Below are 19,349 nucleotides of genomic sequence, written 5' to 3' on the forward strand. Positions count from 1 at the left end.
ACTCGTTTTGGCCTCCATTTGCACTGAACTTGCACTCCATATATTCTGTCTTTGATCGGCTTAGGCGAAGACCTTTAGATTCCAATACTTCTCTCCAAAGGTTAAGCTTTGCATTTACCCCTTCCTGAGTTTCATCTATCAACACTATATCGTCTGCGAAAAGCATACACCAAGGAATATCATCTTGAATATGTCCTGTTAACTCATCCATTACCAACGCAAAAAGGTAAGGACTTAAGGATGAGCCTTGATGTAATCCTACAGTTATGGGAAAGCTTTCGGTTTGTCCTTCATGAGTTCTTACGGCAGTCTTTGCTCCTTCATACATATCCTTTATAGCTTGGATATATGCTACTCGTACTCCTTTCTTCTCTAAAATCCTCCAAAGAATGTCTCTTGGGACCCTATCATACGCTTTTTCCAAATCTATAAAGACCATGTGTAAATCCTTTTTCCCATCTCTATATCTTTCCATCAATCTTCGTAAGAGATAGATTGCCTCCATGGTTGAGCGCCCTGGCATGAACCCGAATTGGTTGTCCGAAACCCGTGTCTCTTGCCTCAATCTATGCTCAATGACTCTCTCCCAGAGCTTCATTGTATGACTCATTAGCTTAATACCCCTATAGTTCATGCAATTTTGTACGTCGCCCTTATTCTTGTAGATAGGCACCAAAGTGCTCGTTCGCCACTCATTTGGCATCTTCTTCGTTTTCAAAATCCTATTGAAAAGGTCAGTGAGCCATGTTATACCTGTCTCTCCCAAAACTTTCCACACTTCGATTGGTATATCGTCTGGGCCTATTGCTTTTCTATGCTTCATCTTATTCAAAGCTACAACTACTTCTTCCTTCCGGATTCGACGATAAAAGGAGTAGTTTCTACACTCTTCTGAGTTACTCAACTCCCCTAAAGAAGCACTCCTTTCATGTCCTTCATTGAAAAGATTATGAAAATAACCTCTCCATCTGTCTTTAACCGCGTTCTCTGTAGCAAGAACCTTTCCATCCTCATCCTTGATGCACCTCACTTGGTTTAGGTCCCTTGTCTTCTTTTCCCTTGCTCTAGCTAGTTTATAGATATCCAACTCTCCTTCTTTGGTATCTAGTCGTTTATACATATCGTCGTAAGCCGCTAACTTAGCTTCTCTGACAGCTTTCTTCGCCTCTTGCTTCGCTTTTCTATACCTTTCACCATTTTCATCGGTCCTCTCCTTGTATAAAGCTTTACAACATTCCTTCTTAGCCTTCACCTTTGTTTGTACCTCCTCATTCCACCACCAAGATTCCTTTTGGTGTGGGGCAAAGCCCTTGGACTCTCCTAATACCTCTTTTGCTACTTTTCGGATACAACTAGCCATGGAATCCCACATTTGGCTAGCTTCGCCCTCTATATCCCACACACATTGGGTGATTACCTTCTCTTTGAAAATGGCTTGTTTTTCTTCTTTTAGATTCCACCATCTAGTTCTTGGGCACTTCCAAGTCTTGTTCTTTTGTCTTACTCTTTTGATATGTACATCCATCACCAACAAGCGATGTTGATTAGCCACGCTCTCTCCTGGTATAACTTTGCAATCCTTACAAGTTATACGATCCCCTTTCCTCATTAGAATGATGCTGCCCAGGATCGAACTGGGGACCTTCAGTGTGTAAAACTGACGTGATAACCACTCACACTCATTGAGACCAGTATGCTAAATAAGTCCCGGGCAAAAGTTGATCAAATTTTCAAGTTAACTAATAGAAATCGAAATCCAACTAATGGGGGAGGGAGGTTCGAACTTAGGGTCTCCTCCAACACTGGGAGGAGCAGTATCATTAGACTAATTGTTTTAATTAGTTGAAATGTTAGTTGAAATTCGGAAATGTTTTAATTATATTTAGGTTGATTTTATCACAGATTTGTACTCTTAATTATGTTTTCAGTATCTGATTTAATCCTTTTTTTCTTATTTTTTATCCTTATTTCTCTTTCTTTTGCTTGGTGTCCATGCAAATTGTTTTTGTGTTTTTATATTTTATGTTTTTAGATGTTCTTTTGACAATCGTGTCATGATTCATTTGCATTTATGTTGTGCGTTTACTAAAATATATTGGATATATTATTTCTGCTACAATCGAATTGACTGTTTTATCTGCAAACCATAGGAAACTGTCCAAAAAAACACATCTGAAGGAGTGCTCGATTGACTTTTTCGTTCATGTTGAGGTAAAACAATAAAATAATTTTCTGATATAAAAAAATACACCTGGAGGAGTGCTAGATTGACTTTTTTTGTTCATCTGTTGTTCTTAGCACTGTCTCGATCTCATCTGCAACAGAGGCCGCAGCAGCAGCAGCAGGATCAGGCAGGAGATCAAACTCTCCAATCAAGGCCTCCAAATCAAATCTCAAAGATCATCATCATCGTTTCTCTCACTGCCTCTCTATCTGACCCTGCAGTGCAGCAGGGCAGACGCCTAACAAACTGCAAAACCACAATCAACACTTTGAAGAACTCTTCAAAATGAGGTAATTTTAATACCCTCCCCCACTTCATACTGAAAACCGCATACATATACAACATGAAACAACAAATATGCCACAATTTGAAGCATGAAAATGCAAGCATACCTTGCCTGCAGATAATATACTATCGAAGGGCGGAACAGAACAAGGTAGGTGCATTGGCCCTCCTTGCAATATATACGTCTTGACTGTACATAAATTTGAAGGTCAATAATGTCGAATAAGAAACTAAAATCACAACCTATGAGTGCGATGTTCACCATCATGGTGTACTCTCTTAATACCTGACGTGGAAAACAGGAAATTGATGACCCCTTGCAAATTTTGAATATTTAGATAATTTATATTACTTATTTATCTTTGTGTGTCTCTATGCATGCCAAACGATAACAAACATAAAAATAATAGCAGACACTTCAGAAATGCAGTTGAAGGCATTTCTTTCAAATGATCAAAATGACAGTCAAATATGGGCTGTGAGGATTGTCATGCTCTCACAAATGCGACATACATAATATCAGAAACATGGACAGCTACTGAAACTGAAAACCTAAGAGACAGTAGCTTCAAAAACTAGTCCTACATGATGAAGAAATCTACACCAAAAGAACTGCAAGTACACAGGAAACAGCATGTGAGCTCCGCATCCTACCTCGTACTTAAAGAGATGCAATTTGTAAAGAAAGAATAAAGTGCTTCAATTTTTTAGAATCACGACCATCCTGTTGAGCAGAGAAATTAAAGAACTCATAGGGAATCGACGTGAAAACAAAGTGCCGGTTGTCGACTACCTGACGCCCTCCCCCTCCTCCTTTATCCGGGCTTGGGACCGGCAACGTAAGATAAACTTACACAGGCGGAGTTAGAAAATCAAAGAACAGTAAAAAGAAAATCAGTTATGGACAAGATGTCAAGACCAATAGAACTGTAAAAGCAAAACAGTCCAAAAACACAACTGAGGACAACAGCGAGAAACTTGCATTGCTGGTCCAAAACAGAAAGTGACACATCTAATATAGACTAAGGTATGAATACTAAAAATTAAAGAGAGAAAACTTACATTCCACAAAAAATCCATAAAAACAGTGGCAAGAAACATGATAATTGTCCTTATCGTCAACAAAACTATCAACACGTTCACAAACTGACACAGAACAGTTAACACACCATGTTACCATCAAAATTCAAGCACAATACACAGAACATGCACACGCTCACAAGCCACATATGCAGAGGGAGTAATTCAAAGGAAAAGAAAACATTAATTTGGTTTTCAAATTTAGTATAGTAATTAAAATCATCAACCTTGAAACCTTCTTTCAATAAAAATAAAAAGTAAGAAACTTGGGTGGAAAAGGAATGTATTATAAAGCATTCAGTGCATTAAAATTGGAAACGAACCTAGAAGCTCATACATAGACATGACTGGGGGAAACGCAGTAGAGACCTGAGGTGCGGCAAAATGAAAGGCAGGCAATGGATCAGTACGGCAGAGAAGAAGGCCCAGGTAAACACCTATACCAAATTTCTTAATTAACTAATGAACCAAAAGAAATCAAAGCATATATACTAAGAACGGAAATAAAATATATCCTGATCATAACTGTGCTTCTATATGCACGCCATGGAAATTAGACAGCTGCTGTCACCTCTACGTCCCTCTATTGATCATTCACAGAATCGCTCATCCACAAACAGTCTGTCCAGTAATTAAACCCGTCTAACGGTTGGCTGAATTCATCAATTTGAGGCCACTCCTGGGGCAATTTACCTTCAAGCGTTGTCAACCATTCTTTAATGTCTCCACGCACTGCTTCACCATCTAAAGGATATTCCTCGCCGCCCAAGAATACCGGAGAAGAAGGAACATCACTCATCAGTGGCACATATTCATGATCTGAAATATGAGTGCGAATGGGCATCACATTTCCGTTAATGTAGCTTATGCACCCCTGGTCGTGATTGGTAGCATCGCCGTCCAAGCATATGGGATAAGAAGGAACATCACTCATCAATATCACACTATCCTGATCAGAGAAATCAGTCGGCTTCGCATTGCCGTTAATGTTGGTTATGCACTCCTGATCCTGATACCTAGTGTCAGTAATCATATTGCTTTCAGTTCCAACAAAAGGCACAACAGCAGGGGTATTGGTGATCACATTCACATTAGAATGTTTTTGTGAACCCGGTTCTTTTCTTGCTGTCTTTCTCTTAATCAGAGGCTTCTCCTTCGATACTTCTTTTCTTGCCCTCTTAATCGGTGGCTTTTCATTGAAGTCGTGAGTTGGACTTGAGGAATTCATCTTGTTTCCGCACCTAGACCTCGGATTCCTTTTAAGTCGGGAAAGAACGACCTTTGGGCCAGCAACTACATTAGGAAGAAGACTGTACTCTTCTAACAGCCAGCCGCCATTGTTTTTAGAACCCTTTTTGTTATACCTGAAATGCCCTTTATCCCCGATTGGAATTCCGTCCAAACCTAAAACTTTGTCGGAGGATGTTTCGCTCCAAGTGCCTCCGGCTTCGATCTGGCGTTTGCTGCGGCTGTCGCTGTCGCTTCTAGAACGCAGCTCATAGAAGAAGAACAAGTCCTGATCAGTAGGATGAAACCGAAAACCCAATGGCATACCGTAATAACCCACCTCCATTGTTAAACGCGATTTCAATTCAATGCAATTCAACACGAAACAAATGCAGCAGCAAAAACCCTAAATTTTTCTTGGGCACAAAATAAAGAAGAGAAAATAAGCGAGAAATTAAAAGAGAAGAAAAAGGGAAACCTGGAAGCCGATTTCGCTCGCCCGCCGAGGAGAGCAGATCGTCGATGTCTCCTGAATCGTCGTCTTCGTCCCCAAACAAGAGCAACTGAAGAGGAATCGATTTCGAGTATTCTGTAATTCAATTCAACCGGAGACTGTTGGAGCACTGAATTCCAATTCTGGTTCAAATTCGAACGCGCAGAGAGAGCGAGAGAGAAAGATCTTGAGAGAGAGATCTAGTGAGAGAGAGAGAGAGAGAGAGAGAGAGTGGATTTGAAATTTAAATGGAAGAAAATATGACCGTTTGGTTTGGGAACTGGATGTTAACGTTGCAAACTTGCAAGCTCACCGCTTAAGCGCGGGTTTTTATCACGTGGCATTTTCATATCCATGAAACCCTAAATCCCCAAATTGTGGAATCTAGATTCTTGTCGGATTCTTTTTTTTTAGAATCCCGGAGATTCATAAATCATATCCGCTTATTTTACATTGTATGTTCCGAAATTATTTTAAATTTTAATTTAAAATTAAATACAAATAATACCTGACAAAAATTGACCGTACAATGTATAATAAACAAACACAATTTACAGATCCTCAAGCTCGCCACCAAAATGATGGATCATGTTGGTAAATTGTGAGCCGAATGACTAAAAATACACAGGAAAAAAAAAAGAATTTCGATTGGGCTGGGTTCCCTTTTTTACTTCTTGGCCCATTTTTTATTTTGTTGGGTTCAATCTTGGTTTTCAGGCGTTCTATTGTCAATTTTTTTAGATTTTTATATTAGATTAATGAACCCAAACATTTAAGGGTGAATGTTGGATTGAAGGTTTCGATTTCAACACGAAAAAGATTTGTTTCGTATTTTTATTCACATAGCATTGCATGATTGACACGAGAAGTTATAGTCACGATGTACTAATGTCATAGAAATTGCTCAACATGGATATGTTTTGCAATAGGAAATTGTGACTGCCTTAGACATGGGAAATCATAGGAAATCACGATTTTTTTTAATTTCCTATGTCCAAGCCACAGTCACGATTTCCTATGATTGACACAAGAAGCCATAATCACGATGTTCACGTGGCGCTGCATATACATTTTCCATAGAAGTAACAAGATTTTCTCCCAACTCTAATACACCTTTATGTTCTTCCTATCCAAAACTTTGTTGGAGAAGATTTCATAAGAAACACGTCCGGAATCAGTCATTAGCAGATTGATTATTCATGAAACTGAAATGTAGAGGTCGAAACAAACAGTGATAAACTGAGTACTACTGTTCTCCACGACGACAATGTCTGAAAATTGAAACAAAAACTGAGAGTGTGCTGAAAGAAATGACAAGAACAAACGTAAGTGCAGTCAGAAGTATTGGGAACTTCATGTACATTCATATGTATATTGTCTACAGATTTCCTCAAGATTGACAAAAGCACAGAGTAAGACCACCAGCTAGACGAAATAACAGACTGAAAACTATTCTATCCACAACAATAACAACAACAACAAAGTCTTTTCCCACTAAGTGGGGTCGGCTATGTGAATCCTAGAACGTCATTGCGCTTGGTTCTATGTCACATCTTCCGTGTAAATAAAAAGACTGAAAACTAATAAACTAACTATGATTAAACCGGAAGTCGGAAAGAAAAAGCTGAAAGGTTACCGTGCTCATCTAAATTCTTGAACTCTACTAGTAGTATAAAAACAAGAGCTGACGCTTCTAGATGATGATGATGGAGAGCAAGCAAATCAAGAGAAAATGGAGAACCGAGGCCCGTGGCCTTCGAATGTTTCCAACCACAACTGGCAAAATAATGATTTGAGAAGGAGGGAACGGGATGATGATGATGAGCAGAGTAGTGTGATCAGGTTCAGTAGCTTGATGTACATGATCTTGATTTGGGTCTTCATCATCTTCTCCTCCAATATGATTAAAGAATTCAGTGATCAAGTCCTCCTCATCATCCAACTCTCTTTCATCCGTGGTTCTTGGCCCCTCCTCAATCTCGTGATCATGATGACGGAGATGAGTAGTTAGCCGAGGCACAACAGCAGCCTCGTCTGCAGCAGAGGCCGCAACAGCAGAATCAGGCAGAACCTCAAACTCGTCAATTAAGGATCCTAACAGATCATCCTCCCAGCAATCATATGCTTCGGTGGTGCTGCTTGAGGACCCCTCGTGATGAAGTAGATCATCAAGCTCCCTAATCGAGTCCTCCACTGCCAAAAGACCATCATCCGAATCATGAGTCCTCTGCCTCTTGACCGTATCACCCAAAACCGTAACGGCAGCATCGGAATCGGAATCGGCATCAGGGAAACGAGGACGCTTGAGAGAAGAGACAGTGGGCCTCAAATCTTGACCCCCCATCTCCAATTTCTTCACGAAACACAACACAAACAGACGAAAGCGGTGTGCTTTCTGCGAAAACCAAAACCCTAAGTCGGTAATGTGGAAGAAGAAAAAGCAGAAATTAAAGATCAGCTCGGAGTGCGACTGAATTGATTATACGGGATTTGGGAATTAGGGTTTCTTGTTACAGTGCTAGACAGACAGAAATTAAAGATAACGAGAAATAAAACAGAAGAAAAGGCATGAACTGAACCTGCAACTGGGAACAAGTCGTCGACTTTCTTCTCAGAGAAAAGGATGGATTCGTCCCCAAATTTGAATCGAGCTTCCAATTTCAACAGACAGAGAGAGATCAAGCGACAGAGAGAGAGAGCGAGCAACAAATTTGAATTGGGCTTCAAATTCGGACGCACACAGAGAGAACGCAACAATGCAACACGACCGTTTGAGCGAGAGTGAGAGCGATCCAGAGATCCAGTGAGAGAGTGGGATGGGGGTTTTGAAATTTAAAGAAGGGAAAATATGACCGTTTGGGAATTGGACCGCTTAAACGCGGGTTTCATCACGTGCCGTTTTCTTTCTGCTCTTTGGCGCCTGCGAGTGGGAAGCCCTCCCCAATACAACCCAATTGTGTTCCGAATGACTAAATTACCCTCGAATTACGAATCACGCAGTTCCCAGATCTCAGGGTATTTTAGTCAAACCAAAAACTCAAAGGATCGCAGAATCGTGTCACTGTCTTGGTTACCGAGTTGTTTGTGTTTGATCCAGATGTATGTGAGAAGTGTGACGTTTGGGAGTATGCGATGTGTGTAAGGTGTTGGATAAGATTTTGAGATTGATAAAAATAATCGTTGAATTTGTCCACCATTAATTATTTTAAATGATTTCATAAAAAGTTCTATTAAATATGAAAAAAATAATAAAAATACTCTTAATTTAATACATAATTAGCCAAAATGATTTGATAAGAATTAAGGATATTTTTTATCATTTTATCCTTATTTGATGAAAATTTTACACGAAATGACCAAAATGATTGATAGCGGGTAAACTCAGAGACCACTTCTATAGATCTTAAATCTCAAGAATTAGAGTGATAAGTTATGTTAATCTCAATGATCATTTTGACTATAAAACTTTAAATAATAGACCGCTGAAATCAAAATTGTCAAATTCCTCCTCCGTATTATTTCCACACTCATCTTTATTCTCAACCCATCAAATTTCCTCAGCATTAATATACTTTTTAGCCATCTATATTCTCAACCCATCAAATTTCCTCAGCATTAATATACTTTTTAACCATGATTTTCTAATAATTTAGTCAAAACATTTTCCAAATATCGATTGTACACATGTTTAATGACTTTGAAACAAAAAAAATGGCCATATTTTAATTACCAAAATATATTTCAAATACCAAAATATATTTCAAATACAAATAGGATAGAATAGGGCTAGTGTCATAGTGGAAACCAAGCATTCATGTCGTTCACCGTTCGAAGCAGAATTTAGATGAACCAACATTCTTGATCATACGCTAGTTGAGCGCAAACTGCAAAAACCAAAACCAAACAATGACGCGAGAAGCATCAGATATGCAATGTTTTTCCCCGTTACCCATTACCTGCTTTTAACTATTACAATGAATGCAATTCGGAATAATTTCACAGCATACGGGTTCAGAAAACGAGTCCAAACACAAACGTTACTGAAACTGATACGAAAATATATAGAGCATATCTGCATTCACAATAGACAACTGCAATATACTTAAATTAGGTCGTGGAACCCCTAGTTTATAAGCACATCGATGTTATGTACAGAATAATCACATTATGTTTCCACCAACACACACAAATACCCACAGGCCAACCTTTTTTTACCCTAAAAGGCATCTGCATTTCTTCCATTTCAGACCATCATAGTTTTCGTACCATAGAATCCATCGTCTGTTGTACACTTGTTCTTAGCTTGCGTTAAGTTCTTTTCTCCAACAGACTCGGGAACACAGGAAGCTCGAATACTCACCAACGGTGATGGCACATGTGGCAGGCGTGGAATTGTTGTACGATACTGATCACAAGTCCAAATATACGTGCTATACATTTCTGCTGGATCCACCACCTCGACTGGTTACCTTTCCCTTTCCACCTTTTGCTTTGCTGCTTCCTACGTTTTTTGAGCTTGTTGACCCACCGCAAGCTGCTTGAGAGTCCACATCACATAGGCCTTTCTCTAATGCCGTTACCAGGTTCTGGAAGTAATTTTTAGTCACCCTGTCACAATTGGGAAATGGATGAGAAGATTGAATCAGGCAAGGGAGTGAATCAATTTGTACTCACAGATAACTGACCGTGCAACACAATAACAGACCTACTCTAATTTTAAAAAAAAACTAATCCGCAAGTAAATTACATGATAAATGACTAGAGACAGAAAAACCGGTTCTTGTATACTTTTATTTATCTCTTCTCTTCGCACACTCAGAAAAGGATATTGTCTTCCTTCCAGTTCCTACACTAAAGACTCACTGATTCGACCTTTTCGTTTGCTGCATTTTGCATCCAGATAATGTTGAACAGACAACTATACACTAGGTTGATAAAAAAAAAATGATACACTTGGAAATTCAGTGGGGTTAACCATATCAGAGATTTCCTCTATATTTACACATAACTCCATTTGTTTTTTTTGGACAAGACACATTTCAACACAAAACATCCCATAGAAAATGAATTTCAACTAATATTTCATCACAATATTTACCCGGTAAGTCCAGCTAGCTTTGTATGGAAATCAACGAATTCTTTTGATGGGCCTTCTGCACTAAGGAATTGCAGTAGCTCCTTCTCTGCACACTGATGAAGCCTTTCCAAAGCAGACTCTGCCTCACCTGAAGACAAGCAGAATTGCAAATTTCAGAAAACTTTAAAAACAACTCCTAACTAGTTCCTGCAGATATACACAGTTCATACCTTGCAAGTACTCAAAAAACTGCCTCTTCGCTTGCTCACGCTCTGGCAGGTAGTACCCATAAGCATACGTCCATTTTAGTACTCTCCTACATTCAACAATCTACAAACACAAAGAACAAAAGGCAAAAATAATGTCGGCATTTCATCACCAAACAAATCTGATTTGATGTTATACATACACTGTGCACTAAACTAATTCATTTTATATCTAACAAGAAACGCAGGAATTCACCTGCTGCCAGGCATCGGTTATGAACTTGAGCTGAGACTCAGGCTCACGCTGTATGTCACTAAGTTTCTCCATCTGAGAGAGAAAAACAAGGTATCCATCAGTAGTTATTACATAGTAACTTCACAGAAATCCAAAATAGCTGACGAGAGTCCGGTTGAAACAATCGTACCCAACATCTTCTAGCATTCAGAGATTTTTCTCAGTAAGAAACATAAACGTGTGTGTATATACACCTTTTTTTAACTGAAGAAACCCAATCAAGATAAAATACACTGAATCTCTTAAATGCTTTAACAGAGATTTTAAAAGGAAACAAAAGATTTAATACTATCTCTTAAGTATATGCACTTCCTTGCCTTCTGTCAAAAAAAGAATAACCTGCCATTTCCTTCCTACCACGCATTCCATACAGGAGCCAATACTCCACGCTACTAAACATGAATCTCTTACTTAATGACCGAGATAGTTCAAGAGCCACCCGACCGTCTCACGAGTCATAACCTGTCTCCACCTACAGACACTAATTCTATCCCCTTTACACACTCAAGACATAAGTTTCCTACTCCTGGATATGGGAAAAAAAGGTAACATCTTCGACAGATGCAAATGAGACATCCATATAGCGTCCCTAACATAACATTAACTAAACTCAGACAACCAACTCTCACCTCCCTCAGTTTTATAAGATGATGCTTACTAATTTATTTTTTTGAAGTAAATGCTTACTAATTTATTAGAAAGTCAATAAAACTATACTTGTCAGAAACAAATTTTTTTATAAAGGATGATTTTTTAATTTACACTGTCAAAGTCTACCCGTTGACATGAGGGGGTGTAAGTGCAACCACAACTATGCTTCTAGTTCTACAATCCGGTCGAAAGATGAGAAACACAACTATGGTCAATTTTTCTATTCTCTCAAGTCTAATTTCTGAAAGGTGAAAACATATAAAATCTCATGTTTATGTTGTTAACCCTACGCAAACTTAATTTCTAGCCTTGCATCTATGAATAGAATAAGTACAATCTTCCTAGCATCTGTCATTAGCAACATGGTCAATTACAAATACAATCTTCCTAGCATCTGTCATTAGCAACATGATTGATTACAATTGATCAATAATATTTCATATCTGCAAAGTTTAAATATGGTTCTAGTTATACACTAGAGTAGAAAGATGAGCTCTAAGATCTTATTGTTAAACACATTTGAACTTCATCCAAGAATGAAAATCACTAACACATGAAATCATGTATACATGTTTTATTCGTACATATGTATGTGTGCATGTAGCACATATACTTACATGCACAGTTCGCATTTGATTCAAATCCGCAAGAGCCTTTTGCCTCGACTGCCAAGGAAGAAAAAAAATTAGTCCAATGATTGAAGGATAGAGGGACTTTCATAAAGATCCATTTTAAAGCAGCATTAAGGCTTAGCCAATTAAATTCATAAAATGGAAGAATAATGCACAGAAAAATCTTGATTCTAATTTAAGAAAGCTTCCACCCTCCTATGCAGCCCTGCAAAACTGAAGTCACGCACAGGTGTCTACCTACCTACTACTGTTTGCCACAACAAATTCGGTGAAAATTGAAATAGAAACCCAGTGTGTCATCAAAGAAGTGTCAAGAGAAGCAGGATCTTCTCTGATCATTGAGAAAAAGGTCACCGACAAAGTACACAGCCAGGCTACTAACATAACTGAATTTGTTAAAAATTGGCTTGATGAAGATCTCTTGCATGAATTCATGGTATAGCACAAGAAACAGTGGAAATTTGAAAAAGAAAATTGTGAATACCTGTTGATTGCTTGCCCAACGTTCATAATAATGAGTGTATTTCTCCAGAGAATTTTTTGCCATTTCTCTTCTTCTCTCAGCTTCATCATACTACAATCAATAATACAAACTCTAAGTAATAGAAGAAAAAGAAAGCTATTCTTCCAAAAGGGGAAATAAAACAGATAAGTATAAATCCTTACAGCTCCCTCTTGCTTAGCTGCCTCGTAGCGGTTACATGCATAGAAACCACCCGTCCTTTCACCATGCTCCGCCCATGAACCAAGGCAAAGCCTGCATGGTACATATAATTCATTTAGCATCACATGTAAAACTTAACCATATTAGAACAGAATCAAAAGAAAAGTATTCAGATATTTTTTTTTCAAACAATAATAAATTTCCATTCAAGTAAGAAACAGATGCAGAAAGCATACCAGCAAAATTCAAATTTGCAAGGTGGTGTGCATGTCATGTGCATACATCCTTGGTTTTTTTCAATAGGCCGCTTGCACTTTGGACATGGCTTAGAATTGGCCAGTATCCTGAGCATCATCAACAAAGGTTAGGACAGAACAATACAAAATGAAACATGAATTACCAAGAATTCCACCAACTCACATAAAAGTGTTAATAAAAGTTAACTTTCAATGGTGTATCTGAAACTAAAACTAATAATGTTTTCACTTTGCACCACTCAATTCAACATAATTAATGAATATACTTCCAGATGTTACAGGACCAGTGACCCAGCATCGCGCCCTACACCAGCCACACTAACCTATGCATACACGTGTAACTCGCGCATAAAACCTATTACCAAAAAAAATTATTCTAGAAAAACAAAATGAAGTGACCATTACACTAGCTAACAAGCCCTACTTTCTGCAACATCCTGGTATGTGCAGATCCAGTTAAATTCACAAGCACTACCTTTACTTCATAAGCCTTAAACTTTACCAAATACAACAAAAGTTTGTACCATAATAAATTTATCACATTCCCAAAAGTTTCAGGAGCATGGTCAACTTAATAAGTTAATATTTCCCCACAATTTATCACGTTAAATTCCCTTGCATACCAAAAGCAGTGGAAGTCATCAAATCAGCACACGAAAATTAATGAAAAATAAAGGTTAGAGAAGGAGAAGAAAAACATAATACTCTACTTATGACAAGCACTTAATGAAGGGGTATTCTTACCATGGAAACAACTAGAAAGCCAATAAATGTATCAAAAGAGAAATGCATTAAGTAAAAGTGTAAAACCACAAAATACAATTTTGGATGCTAAGAGAAAATACAAACCAGTTCATGTTTTCAGACTCAGCACTGTTCTTTAAAATCCATTTCTCCACAGTGCTACAGTCAACAGGACGATGAGCTTCCTCTGTACACTGCACAGCCAAAACAAAATATGACTCACCTATATAGATAAGTTTTTGCTGAGATATTAAATACCAAAAGTTACAAAAGGAAACTTACATTCCAGCAAAATCCATAGGAGCAGAGGCAAGATACATCATAATTTTCATTATCACCAACAAAATTAAGAGCATGTTCACAACCTGGATAAGGACACCACTTGGTCTAGCAGCAAAGAAAAAGAATTACAAATCATGGTGAGAAAAATGGAAAAACATGAAGGAAGAAAAATGATATTCATAAATTCCACTAACCACACGAGTAATAGACAGGAACACATCATTGTTCCATCAAAAAGAAAATAAACCACTAATAAAAAAATGATACTCATATATTCACACTCACATGCCCACACAGGCACAGGAGTAATTGAAAAGAAAAGAAACCACCAATCATTTTTCAATATAGTAATTAAAATTGTCAACCTTGATACCTATTGAGTACTGAAACACATAGATAACACCATTTTTTTTACATGACTTTTTTTATCATGATAACATAGTTTTCTAAGCAAAAGGAAACAAAGTAATGAGATAGACATTTGATAAAGTTGATCCATTAAGATGTTCTCTTTGATATTGTTATTGAAAAGCCAATCTTAAGGACATTTATAGATGTTTTATATTTTTAACAATTAAAAAAAAATTCAAATCTTGGGTACCCAAAAATATTTCAGATTTATTGTACAACTTTGGGTTTACATCTCTATAAAAAGGTCGTACCCAGTGCACAAGGCTCCCGCTTTACGCAAGGTCTGGGAGAGGTGAATGTCGGCTAGCCTTACCCCCATTTTATGGAGAGGCTGCTCCCAAGTCTCGAACCCAAGACCTACCGCTCATGGGCGAAGGCACTTGCCATCGCACCAAGTGTGACCTCTTGGGTTTACATCTCTATAAATAGACAAAATAAAATCGTTTTGATTAAGTTCAAATCTACACCTAAAGAAGTGAAAAAACACGAGCTAGACTGAAAGAAATTAGACTTTATAAAAAAAATTAAGAAAAATTAATTAAGTACTCCAACTTTTGGTCATGCATTATTAGTAATGTGGAGTCCATTGAATTAATGGCTGACAAGTGCCCCATACAATCAAAATCAAATTCCACATATACCTTCTTGTTGTCTTCAATATAAGACCTAATAAGGTACCGAGAGTACTTCTGGTTATCTTCTTCACTGACCAACATACTAATCATGTCTTGACCAACAGAAGCACCACAAGACGGATCAGGACATCTCAGCGTCAAACAACCAGGACCATCGCTAATGGATGTTCTAATGTATCCTATCACGAAAGGAACAAAATAATCATAACAATAAAACATGACAATGGAAAGAAACGAATAGCAACTGATCACAATTTAAAATGAGCTTAAAAATGCCATGAATATTCAGAGATCGAATATTGAAAACAAATGGAGCAAGTAATAGTACAAGATTGTTTTAAACAACTAAATACAGCTATGGACGTTAAAAAGACATGCAAATTCCTACGTTACATTCTTCTTATTCAAAACAGTGCAGAAGTTGTAAATTTCTTGTAACTAAGTCAGAACTCAGTAAAAAAAAAAAATATATATATATATATATATATATATGAAACAAACCTTTCCAGCATGCACAACAGTACGGATGACCACAAGCGGCAGATCTGATGCTACCACGGGGAAAGGTTTCAAAACAGATCCCACAGGTAAGCTGTCCACAAATAATAGGTATTAGGATGGTGTACACAACACATGAAGAGAAAACAAACCAGTTACTAGCAAAACAGCAAACTCTAATTTCCTAATGTTTATAAAGCTTACTTCTCTGGAATTGGGGAACTGAACAACTGGCTTCTTTAACAAGCCAACAGTTTTTCGGACCTTATCTTCATCAGAAAACCATGCCTCGTACACTTTAGTTACACTCCTGCCATACCAAAACTTTTTCAGATAAACTACTTATAAAATTGGTAGGGGATGGGTGTTCAGGAACTCTTATTTCCATTTCAACAAAAAGAGTAATTATGTGCTACAGATTGGAAGGAAACTTCACCCTCCTAAGTTCTACCCCTCCCCCTTTGATGATAGGATAGATACTGATTGGCTACAGGGGTCACTGATAATAGTTCACAGGTTACCATACCATATTCACTCACAACACAGCACACGGTTCCGAAGAACCGTTGAAATAAAAAAGCACAATTCTGCATACATATGAAACTGAGAATGCTAATAGAGATGAACAAGTGAAAATTTCAATACCAATTAAAGTAACGAAGTAAAATGCTTGAAGAAACTCTTGATATGGAAAGCACAGCAGATACACTTGCAATATCATCTTCCTGGCGCTGCTTTATATCTGACTCCTTCAAGATGATATAATTATTCTGGAGAAAAAAATGAAAATTACGAAATTAATTAGAACACTATAAGCTCCTCAAATTGACTGGCAAAATCCTTTCGATGGAAACAAGATTTAATATTCAAATTAACATTCCAATCCATATCCATAAGTACACACACACACATATATATATATATTTGCTTGCATACACGTCTGAAAAAGATGGCTCCTTGGAGACAACAAAGTAAGAATTTAGTTCATCAAGACTGGGTCTTGTGGTAGAGACAAAAGTCTTCAACATGATATCAAGAATGCTTAAAATCTGTAAAATTCACAGTAACTATAAATGGAAGGCCTCCAGGTGGTTCACTTCACTGGTGTTGCATTAACCAAATAGCATCACTGAGTGGAAAGTCTTTCACTTGTAGCTGCCTGGCTGGCACAGGATACAAGCTTTTTATTCTTGCTGAGAATCAGCACGTATTCTTCAATTTGCTATTAGTAGTGAAACTCTTGTCGTGTGCATTATCCTCAACCAATTAAACTGAAATAGTAGGCAACTAGTGAAAAGAGGTCGCACTTGGTGCGATGGCAAGTGCCTTCGCCTATGAACGGTAGGTCTCGGGTTCGAGACTTGGGAGCAGCCTCTCCATAAAATGGGGGTAAGACTAGCCGACATTCACCTCTCCCAGACCCTGCGTAAAGCGGGAGCCTTGTGCACTGGGTACGACCTTTTTTAGTAGGCAACTAGTGAAAAAGCGATTGAATGAATGGAAGACGACTTTTTTTATCCAGGTAATTCCCTTATGTTCATGTTTCGGCGACTGTGTAGAGATGTCTTATACTCACAATGTGTCAATTGTCAACTTGTTCATCGCATCCTCTTAATCTACGAGAGTGCGTATGTAATAGTTTATTAGCTTTTCTCCATTACTCTACAAATCAAACCAATGCCAACAGACTGAAGTACCCTTACTCGACCTCGGGACTACCATCACCACGAAAGGCATTCACTTCAGCTCAATTAGACAAAATGACCCGGACAACAAAAGTATACAATAAACCCTTCTAATCCATTAATATCAACAACAACTAGAAATAGCCCAATGGTAGGATTATTTAGTCCAACTGTGTTGGACTAAATAAGACGAGAGTGACGGGCAAGATTTCCCTAAATTGGAGCTTTTATCAAGTAAAGTCACAAAATTCAAGTGATCGAAGCTAATCCAGAGCTATCTCAGCTCCCAAACAGAGCAAGCATCAGAGCGCGCGTCATCAATTTCAACAAATTCACAGAAGAGAGAGAAAGCAAGGGATGGAGTAGTACAAACCTCAGCTCGACTGGCCTCGATCCTCTGGATTCCCTCATTATCGTCGCCGAAATCGACATCGGCGTCGTCATCGTCGCTGCCGTAGTAGTCCAAGGCATCCTCGTCGCTGTAGAAGCCGTCGTAGTCGTCCATGGAATCCACGTCGTTGGCGTCGTGCATATCGTCCTCGGAGTCCATCGCCGTCCGACTACAAAAACCCTAACGGCAGCCGGCGTAGGAGGAGTGTATGAGTTGGTTACAGAAAGCGAAGGGAAAAGTCGGTGTCAAAAACCGGAAAGAGAAAATTGGAGAGTCGCAGAGAAATGTACAATAATACAACTCGTTTTTTTTTTTAATATTTAATTAAATTCCTAACCAAAAAATAAGTATTTAATTAATTAATATATATTTTCACCCTCACTTTGCTGACTATTCCCAACTTGGCATAGTTAGACCTGTAAACGGGTCGGATTTATTGGGTTTGGATCGGGTTGAATCCGACCCGTTAAGTTAACGGATCATTCGAACCCAACCCGTTAAGTTAACGGGTCATCCGAACCCGACCCGTTAAGCTAACGGGTCACCCGTTTCACCCGTTAACAATTATTTTTATTTTTATTTTTTGCATAAAGTTTATTTTTTGTCATTAAGATTTTACTAAAATTACTAAAATAGCATCAACTAACGGGTGCTAAAGGGTCTAACGGGTTGACCCAAAGTGACCCGTTATTTAACCGGTTGTTAACGGGTTCACCCGTTAACGAACCGACCCATTAAGCATCTACCCAAATACAAATATTAACGGGTTGGATCGGATCGGGTTAACAGGTTGGGTCCAAAATGCCAGTCCTAGGCATAGTATCATATCATTGAACAAGTGGTTCAATCTAAGGACATGTTTACTTGACGATTAGGATTAGGAACGGGAAAAGTATAAGTTTTTCCTTTAAACTCGTAATTGAATATCTTTATATCAGAATTCAGATCGAATATGAATGACTAGTTGATCTGATTTCTTTTTCTTACTTCTTCTATGTTTTAGCTGTGTGATTCTTTTCTTTTTATCATTTATGCTAATAAGTGAACACGCACTAAAGTTTTAAGCTAAAAGTTAAAATCTATTTTTAGTTTAGATTAATCATCGGTTGTATTATATAATCTCAAGATTTACAAGTTTATTTATCTCAACATTATGGCAAAGCTCTTATGGATGAAGCCAAATGACGTATTCGTCGTCCATTTCTCAAAAATTTATATTAATTCTTCAATGAACGTTGGAGAGGATGAAGCTAGATTTTTGAAGTTATGGAAGGAGTGAGTGAGTCATCTATTATTTTGTCGAATGAAGAGGATAAAATTGGTAACATACCATGTAATAATACAAACGGTAAAACCTCAATAATCTAATACTCAAAAAATTAATAGCCACGGTCAAATAATATTTGTTGCCATTCCCAACTTAAGGGGTGGTACTTAACTTAGGATTTGAAAGGATTTTAATAGATTTTGTTAAGTGATGGATTTTATAGGATTATGAGACTTCTATAAAATTCATATGGATTTTGAAATATTTGAGAAGATTCTTATAACAGATTTCTGCAAATTTTAATAGATTTTATAACGTTAAATCTTGACCGTCAAATAAATCAAA

General features: G+C 37.8%; 3 protein-coding genes and 1 long non-coding RNA gene across 5 annotated transcripts; all 4 read right to left on the reverse strand.

The window, feature by feature from the left end:
- Positions 1-2,155: 2,155 nt before the first annotated feature.
- Positions 2,156-5,571, reverse strand: LOC103419193 (uncharacterized). 2 transcript variants are annotated; one of them, XR_003772473.2, is made up of 4 exons: positions 5,295-5,571; positions 3,913-4,026; positions 2,617-2,699; positions 2,156-2,470 (listed from the first exon to the last, which is right to left on the reverse strand). It is a non-coding gene; the product is annotated as an uncharacterized lncRNA (long non-coding RNA). The 2 variants fall into 2 exon arrangements; XR_011579653.1 differs by lacking the exons at positions 3,913-4,026; positions 5,295-5,571 and having other exon boundaries at positions 2,617-3,363.
- Positions 4,020-5,252, reverse strand: LOC139187420 (uncharacterized). Its single transcript, XM_070819916.1, has one exon. The coding sequence runs from the start codon at positions 5,160-5,162 to the stop codon at positions 4,173-4,175; it is 990 nt and encodes a 329-aa protein (XP_070676017.1). The 5' UTR covers positions 5,163-5,252; the 3' UTR covers positions 4,020-4,172.
- Positions 5,572-6,651: 1,080 nt separating the features above from the next.
- Positions 6,652-8,219, reverse strand: LOC114824304 (uncharacterized). The gene is made up of 2 exons (XM_029100757.2): positions 7,889-8,219; positions 6,652-7,704 (listed from the first exon to the last, which is right to left on the reverse strand). Exon 2 carries the CDS (start codon positions 7,651-7,653, stop codon positions 7,003-7,005), a length of 651 nt encoding a protein of 216 aa, XP_028956590.1. The 5' UTR covers positions 7,654-7,704; positions 7,889-8,219; the 3' UTR covers positions 6,652-7,002.
- Positions 8,220-9,346: 1,127 nt separating this feature from the next.
- LOC103432716 (probable E3 ubiquitin-protein ligase ARI7) lies at positions 9,347-18,030 on the reverse strand. Its single transcript, XM_008370910.4, has 15 exons — positions 17,720-18,030; positions 16,307-16,431; positions 15,866-15,971; positions 15,665-15,755; positions 15,170-15,342; positions 14,118-14,222; positions 13,941-14,029; positions 13,071-13,178; positions 12,837-12,927; positions 12,655-12,744; positions 12,156-12,203; positions 10,849-10,920; positions 10,617-10,716; positions 10,408-10,534; positions 9,347-9,917 (listed from the first exon to the last, which is right to left on the reverse strand). Exons 1-15 carry the CDS (start codon positions 17,894-17,896, stop codon positions 9,740-9,742), a joined length of 1,680 nt encoding a protein of 559 aa, XP_008369132.1. The 5' UTR covers positions 17,897-18,030; the 3' UTR covers positions 9,347-9,739.
- Between the last annotated feature and the right edge of the window lie 1,319 nt (positions 18,031-19,349).

Source organism: Malus domestica, chromosome 04, assembly GCF_042453785.1.
Source record: "Malus domestica chromosome 04, GDT2T_hap1".
In the NCBI taxonomy this organism is placed as follows: Eukaryota; Viridiplantae; Streptophyta; class Magnoliopsida; order Rosales; family Rosaceae; genus Malus; species Malus domestica.